At 41.0% G+C, this 8,546-nt stretch overlaps 1 protein-coding gene across 1 annotated transcript; it reads left to right on the plus strand.

The window, feature by feature from the left end:
- Positions 1-261: 261 nt before the first annotated feature.
- Positions 262-1,209, plus strand: LOC127238896 (vomeronasal type-1 receptor 4). The gene has a single exon (XM_051207668.1). The coding sequence runs from the start codon at positions 262-264 to the stop codon at positions 1,207-1,209; it is 948 nt and encodes a 315-aa protein (XP_051063625.1).
- Positions 1,210-8,546: the final 7,337 nt, after the last annotated feature.

Consider the following 8,546-nt stretch of genomic DNA (forward strand, 5'->3'; position numbering starts at 1 on the left):
TAGGTGTGTTTCCATATGCATCCATTAACCCTGACCTTTCTACTCTCAGGCTCTCAGAAATAATGGAAACCAGTTCCTGGTAAGGACACCTCTGATCCTGGCCTGCAGGGTGTGCATTTCACAGCCATCTCCTTGTGCTTATCTGTCAGTCTCTGTATTCATCCACCTAGTCCACTACTAATCTTAACCTCACAGAGACATGCATTTATATTTGGTGGGTCTGCCTTGTTCAGTCAGAACACCAAAGACTTCCTTAAGATAATGTTTCCAAGAGACCTCATTTCTGGATTCTTCTTCCTGTCAGAAATTTTCATTGGATTCCTGGGAAACTCAATGCTCTTCATACTATACATGTACACCTTCTTACTTCAGCCCCGTTTGAAGAAGCCCATAGATATGATTTTCACACATCTGACACTTGTCAATGTTTTGAGCGTGGTGTTCAGGCTGATACCAGATGTCATGGCATCCTTTGCAGTCAAGCTCCTTTTCCATGATGTTGGATGTAAGGCAGTTTTGTATGCATACAGTGTTACCAGGGGCCTTTCCATCTGCACTACTTCTCTACTGAGTGCATTTCAAGCCATCACTGTCAGTTCTAATCATTCTAAGTGGGCATGGCTTAAATCCAAGCTTGAGTCCTGCATTTTCCCCTCACTCCTTCTCATCTGGGTCATCAATACCTTTCTCTATATCCCCATGGTTGGAAACGTAGAGGGCCAAATCAACTTCACTGTTGTGGGTTCTAGAGATTCCCAGACATACTGCCGAAGTAACCAGGTTCGCCATCACACCACCTTGTCACTTGCAACTGCATTAACGATCAGAGACATCCTGTTTGTGTTTCTCATGATGGGGACCAGCCTCTACATGGTGACCCTCCTGTTCAGACACAACAGGAGAACCCGGCATGTCCACAGTTCCAGAGTCTCTTCCCAGGCCTCCTCTGAAAAGAAAGCCACACACAGCATCCTTCTGCTGGTGGGTTTCTTCATGTTTTTCTACTTCTCAAACACCTTTGTCACCTTCTATTCATTCCACAGACCTAAGAACAGCCTGGTATTGGACCTGATTAGTGGAGCTTTATCTTCAGGCTACCCAATCATCTGCCCTTATGTTATGATGAACAATAGGAGAATTATTTCCACATTCATTTCTTCCTTCTCAAACTTTGAATGTACCTTTTCTACAAAAGGATGCCATGGCTAATCTGACACCCAAACTCCTCTCTGCTTTAGAGGATTTTTTTTTTTTACCATGGCATTCCTAATATTCAGATGGTAGGAATTGACAGATACTGTATTTTTTTTAATAATTGAAGAGATTTATTTTTGGCATGTTAATCTATTAATAATGAAGGCTTTCTTTTCTGTATTTGGAATGCTGATCTTATACTAGAATTTTCTAAGCTGGAAATTCAGAAAGACATCGATATATATATATATATATATATATATATATATATATATATGAAGGATTTATAAAACTTTTAAGTTTTGGAGTCTTATTATTGGCAAATGGAGATTAGACAAATATGTAAAGTATAACTAAAATAAACTTTTGAAAATTTCATAATTATTCAGAATTGCCTTCATTTTAAATAAAAAAGTAATGAAATAGATTTAATAAAGTGGGCTGGAGAGATGGCTCAGAGGTTAAGAGCACTGGCTGCCCTCCCAGAGGACCACATGGTGTTCGAATTCCAGTGACCACATGGTGGCTCACAATCTTCTATAATAAGATCTGATGCCATCTTATGTCAGCAAGCATACATGCAGGCATAACACTGTATCCATAGTAGATAAGTAAATAAACCTTTAAAAAGATTTAATACAGTATACCATGTTAAATAATTTTCTGGGACACCAACCAGGCACACAACTTTAAACCTATATTCTGTACTGCCTATGAAATGAGCTTAGGTAATGGTGGCACAGAGATTTTGGGGAATGGCCAACCAATGGCTCATCTGGCCTAAGACACGTGACATAAGAGTGAGCCCGCACCTGACATAGCCTTGCGTTCTTTGATCCAGAATCTGTGTGGCCCAGAAATTCATGATAGGACCAAACACAACTGAAGGGGGGAAAAAAGTCATCTTAACTGTACCTAATGACATTCTCCAATGCTCAAATGACTACCACAGTTGTCATCAGAGAGACTTTATCCAGTGACTGACGGAAACAGATGCAGACCCACAGCCAAACATTTGACCAAAGAGAAGGGAGAAGCTATGTAACAGCCACAGGGTCAAGGACATTACAAAAAAAAAAAAAAAAAAAAAAAAAAACCCACATAGGAACAACTAACCTGGGCTCATAGGAGCTCACAGAGACTGAACTAACAAACAGGGAAGCGGCATAGGACCAAACCGAGGCCTTCTACATATATGTGACAGTTGTGTAGCTTGGTCCTGCTTGTGGGACTTGTAACAGTGGGAGCTGTCGGCTGCCCCAGTGCTTTGACTGCCTTTTGGGAACCTATTCCTCATACTGGATTGTCTTGTCCAGCCTAAATAAAGGCAAGGTGCTGAATACTACTGCAACTTGACATGCCATACTTTGTTGATACCCAGGGGAAGTCTGCCCTTTTCTAAACAGAAACAAAGGGGAGTTTGATTCAGGGGATTCCAGAGTCACTGAATGGGAAGAGATGAGGGAGAAGAAACTGTGGTTGGTATGTAAAATAAATAATTAAATTTAATCTTCAAAAGAACATTGAGCACTATCTAAGCACTAGAATACATTCATTTTTTTCTTCCTGTGCTCTTGACTACGGAAGTGATGCAACAAGCTATTTCAAGTTCCTTGGCTTAACTGCCTTGGTGTGATTATTACTAGAATTGCCTTATAAATAAATCTCCATTAAAAAAACAATTTTCTTTGTAGAATAAAATAATAACAGACTTTATGGTTTTTTTGTGTACTCTTTGTCTTATTTTGTTTTTTGTTTTTTGTTTTTTTTTTTTTTTTTTTTGTCTTACTGGGTTTTTGTTTTTTAATTTGTTTTGGGGGGTTTTGTTCTAGGGTTTTTGAGAAAGGGAGAACATTAAGTTATGTGAGTAGGAAAGTGGGGAGGATCTGAGGATAGTTAGGGAAGGGGAAAGAATATGATCAAAATATATTATATGGCAAAAAAAAACCTTTAAATACAAAAGTGTATGTTTTTCAAATTGTATATATTTATACATAGTCTATAGTAACTCTTCTATTTATTTCCAGATTTATCCTATTATGGACCAATTCATTTACAAGGATTAATTTCATTTATTTTGTAGTGGAGACTAAAGTAATAATACAGAACTTAATAAAACCATGAGTTGGTTCATTGATCTACAAGCCCGTAGCCAAACTAACCAAGACAAAGAAAGAGAAAACACAACTTGATATAATTCCATAGGTCAAGACCCCTTGAAAGGGGTAAACTGAACTCAAAGGCTTCACTTCTAATAAAGTACACTGGGGAGAAATTGTAAGTTCCCATTCAACTAGAAAAAAAATAAAGGGACCAGACCCTCACTCAGCCCCCTGCTTTAGCAGCCATGACAGACTACAGAAAAGACATACAGGCCTCTGACTCAGCACACGACACAAAGAAACTTCAGATCCCCAGCCTCCGGGAGCCTAGGGCCAAAACTGAACACAAAGAAATTCCAGACCCTCCCCTCCCCCAGCCTCCTAGATGCTTGGTTCCTGGAAACTGTTTTGCCACAAAAGAAACTCCAGCAGAGACCAAAACCTCCCCTGTAGTCTCCAGGTTACGGTTCTAAAAACTATTGGTATCTATGAACAACAGGCCACCTGCAGGTAACAAGACAAAGCCATAGAAGCCACAGAATGTTCCCTCTCAGCATTGACCAATGAAAATAATTGGTGCACAGGTATTTTATGCCAAAATAATGACTTTGAGAATTTCCCTTGATTGTTCCCCAAATATCAACCAATCAGAAGCCAACCCATACCTACTGATGGAATCCCGTGATTTTTGCCTTTAAAACCCTGACAGTACACAGGGAGCTCCCTTCCTCTGGTGGCTGCTGTGTTGGCCAGCTAGACGAGGTCCCTGTCATGGTTGGATGAACAATAACCCTTATGCATTTGCATCAGTGGGTCTGTCTCTCCCTGGTGGTCTTTGGGGATCTCTATGACTTTGGCACAACACCCTTTGGGGGTTATATCAGATATCCTGCATCTCAGATATTTACATTACAATTCATGACAGTAGCAACATTACAGTGATGATATAGCAATGAAATAATTTTATGGTTGGGAACCACCACATGAGAAGCTGTTTTAAAGGGTCACAGCATTGGAAGGTTGAGAACCACTGATATAACTGGAGATGGAAAGGGGGACATTACAATCAGTAATAATGAAATACAGAGGACCATTAGGGAATACTTCAAAAACCTTCATTCTAAAATGCTGGAAAATCTAGAAAAAAATAGATAAATTTTTAGGTATGTATGGCCTACCAAAATCAAATATATCTCTAAGGCACAATGAAATTGATACTAAAAGTTCTCCCCAAAAGGAAAAAAAACATGTTGTGCCTTCATCTGAGATCTTCAGCATCAAATTGGAACTACTGAGGCACTTAGGCCACTGTACTGAGCAGTTACCAGGTTCTTTACTTCTCTGCTCTGATGTGAGACAGCCATTATTGAACTAGCCCAACCACATAGTATAAGCCAACTTAATAAATCTCCTTCTAGTGTGTATTGGTTCTATTTGTTCTGTTCCTCTAGTGAAGCCTGACCAATACAAATTATCATCATGTCAGATGTTTAAAGATGAACTGACATCAACAATCTTCAAGCTATTCCATGACACTAAGGAAAGGAGCAATACCAGTCTGTTTCTGGCCCACTACCATCACCTTAACACCAAAACAAGTGGAGACTCAGCAAAGAACCCTATAGACCACTTTCTCAGATTAAAAAAAAAGTTTCTGATTGAAATATGAACACTCAGGGTGGTGGTAGCACACGCCTTTAATCCTAGAATTTGGGAAGCAGAGGCAGGCATATCTCTGAGTTCAAGGCCAGCCTGGTCTACAGAGTGTTCCAGGACAGCCGGGGCTACACAAAGAAACCTTGTCAAGAAGGAAAGAAAGAACAAAAGAAAGGAAGGAAGGGAGGTAGGAAGGTAGGAAAGAAGAAAGGAAGGAAGATGAGCAAACCAAAATCAAAACTATATCTTAAAACATCATATATAACATTCAAATTGGTTTTATTCTGGAGAAAGCAAAAGTGGTTCAGCATACACAAGTCAATAAAATAATACATCACATAAAATGGACTCCCAGACAGGTACCTTTTGATGATCTTTTCGAGGAGGGTTCATTTTTCAAGACAGGGTTTCTCACTAGCTATGAAGTCTGTCCTGGAACTTGATCTGCAGACTAGGCTGGCCTCAAACTCACAGAGATCCATCTGCCTCTGCCTCCTGAGTGCTGGGACTAAAGGTGTGCACCACCACCACCCGGTTTGATGATCTTAATAGATGTAGGAAGGGTTTTAAGCAGAGTTCAATGCTGTGAAGAATATAGGAAACAGATAAACAGATCCTATTGTATCAATATTATACTAAATGGAGAGGGAAAAGCATTCCTTCCAAAATCAGGAATGATGCCAGGCATAGTAGGGCACACCTTTAATCCCAGCTTGGGAGGCAGAGGCAAGTGGATTTTTGTGAGTCTGAGGGCAGCCTGCTCTACTTAGTGAGTTCCAGGACAGACAGAGCTACACAAAGAAACCCTGTCTCAAAAACAAACAAAAAAAGAAAAATGATGATGATGGTAATGATAACAACAACAATAATAATATCAGGAATGAGCCAAGGCTAACCACTCAGCCTCTACTGGATGTAGTACTTGAAGTCTTAGCCAGAGTAATAAGATATAAAGAAGAAATAAAAGTGATACAAATAGAAAAGAAGGCAAGTTAACCCTATGTACAGATGACATAAATCTATAACTAAAATGCCTTAATAATGTTAACAGGGAACTCATTCCTGACAATTTTCATCAAAGTAGTAAAATACAGTATCAAAAAACACAAATTAGTGACTTGTATATGTAGGACTAATGAGCATGCCAAAAAAGCAAGAGGAAAATTCCAATCACGGTAAACTAAAACTAGACTGCCTGACTGACCCAGTGTAGCTCTTCTCCCCTGACCCCCCCCCCCAGCCTTCCCTTCTAGCCCTTCTGCTTTTGTTTCAGCCACTGATCTGCAGAAACAGGGAAGCCCGTAGCCACACTGAACTGGGACTCGGGTAGGAAATTCTTACTGTCCTTCCATTCTCCTCTCTTACTATCAATTCTGTAGCAGACCGCTTGCATGAGCCCCTCTTCCCACCACACCTCCACTCCCCCAGGACTTCGTGCAGACCTGACACCCCTACTTCTTTCCAAAGCCCCTCTAAGCCTTTCCTCCAAGCCCACCCCATTCCTTTCTGCCACCAAGTGACCACAGTTTCCCAGGACCCAGGGAGAGCAACAGAAAGAGCAGAGCAATCACCCAACATAGACAAGACCGGATATCAACATCAAGAAACACCTCAAACACTGTAAGTCCACATGTATAAAAACACAAACATGAATAGCCAACACACTATACCTCCACCATAACACAGTACCCCTGTTTAAGTAAGCCCTGGAGTTTGTAATATAGTAGAAGCACAAGACAAGGACATCAGGATAGCTACTATGACTGTGCTCAAGGAACTTAGAGAGGGTATGAATAAATCCCTTAATGAAGTCAGTGGAAACCCAAAAACAGAAGTGAATGAAAGTGAAAGCAACTCCGGATATACAAGTAGAAGTCAAACCACTAAAGAAAATCCCAACTGGAATAAAACTGGAAATGAAAAATTTAAGATCTCAAACAAAAACCTCAAATTAAACCTCACCAACACAGGACATGACAGGAAAAAAAGAATCTCGGGTGTTGAAGACAAGATAGAAGAAATGGATCTCTCAGTCAAAGAAAATGTTAAATCTTTTTAAGTGCAGGCATAAAACATCCAAGAAATTCAGAACACTATGAAAGACCAAATCTGTGAATAGTCGGGACAGGAGAAGGAGAAGAAACCCAAGGCAAAGGTACAAAGTTTGTTTTTGACACAGGATTTCTCTGTGTGGTTTTGGAGACTGTCCTGGTACTTGCTCTGTAGACCAGGCTAGCCTCAAACTCGAAAAGATCTGCCTATTTCTGCCTCCCAAGGCCTCCCAAGTGCTGGGACCAAAGGTGTGCACAACCACCACCAAGCTCAGAAAATATTTTTAACAAAATCGTCTAAGAAAAATTTTCCAATCTAAAGAAGGAGGTGCCTATCAAGGTACAGGAAACACAAAACCCAAAATTATACTGGACCAGAAAAGATGTTCCCCACAGCACATGATCAAAACACTAAACATACATAATAAATAAAGAATATTAAAAGCTGCAAGAGGATAAAGACAGTAACGTATAAAGGCAACCCATTAGAATAACACCTGACTTGTCAGTGGAGATTCCAAAAGCCAGAAGTGTTTGGATGGATGTTCTGCAAACACTAAAAGAACACAGATGTCAGCCCAGACTACAATATCCAGCAAATCTGTCAATCACAATAGAGAGAGAAAAACCTGCCGCAATAAAACCAAATTCAAACCATTTCTACCTACCAACCGTGCTCAATAGAAGGCAGCAGAAAGGAACCTTCAACCCAAGAAGACACAAGGAATAAATAATCCCAGTTCAGCAAATCAAAACCTAGAGGGGGGCACACCGTAACAGAAAAGAAAAAAACAAAACAAAACAGTCATAAACACTGCTCACTGACAACCGTCAACATTAATGGTCTCAATTCCCCAATGTAAAGACTAACACACTGGATTAGGAAACAGAATCCAGCTTTCTGCTGCTTGTAAGAAGCAAACCTCATCATCAAGAACAGACATCACTTCAGGGTAAAAAGATGGAAAGGGAATTCTGCTCAGGTCGGCCGGGGACCTCAAGGCGGGGACTGTCAAGAAGACATCCACAACCCCCCCCCGCCTCCCCTCCCCCCCGCGATGAGCAAGTATGCGGTGGAGAAAAGAGACAGAGAAGCAGAATGGCCCATGTGCTGTGGGGGCGGACGGAAGAAATGGAGGCCATCAATAGAAGGCTGGTGTGGGAGGCCTGGTTGCCACCTGGGGCCATGATGAAGGTGGTGCTTGCTAGCAGAGGCCATGGTGGTGTGGTGCCCTGAACAGGGATCCCCACAGAGAAGAAAAGTCGGGTGAGTGGATCTCTCTAGCCGATATGGGCAGTACTTCCTGGCATAGCAAAGTAACGCAAGTCAACATCTTGTAACAGATTCTAGAGAATGGGCAGCTTCCTTTCTCTGACAGACAGCTTAATAAATTCTACGCTAAGGTGCTAGATCAAGTATCCCTGGATACTTGCTGGACAAGTGTGGGACAAGAGTCTTTAAGAACAGGTAGCCCAGCAACGAGAGGGAGAAGACCCTCCTATTTATGTCTTCCTCGTTGCATCAGCCATCATAAGTTGCCTT

Source organism: Phodopus roborovskii, unplaced genomic scaffold (assembly GCF_943737965.1).
Source record: "Phodopus roborovskii unplaced genomic scaffold, PHOROB, whole genome shotgun sequence".
NCBI lineage: Eukaryota > Metazoa > Chordata > Mammalia > Rodentia > Cricetidae > Phodopus > Phodopus roborovskii.

Coding starts and splice junctions, on each gene's coding strand:
- LOC127238896 (XM_051207668.1), top strand. CDS start 262: ATGTTTCCAAGAGACCTCATTTCTGGATTCTTCTTCCTGTCAGAAATT.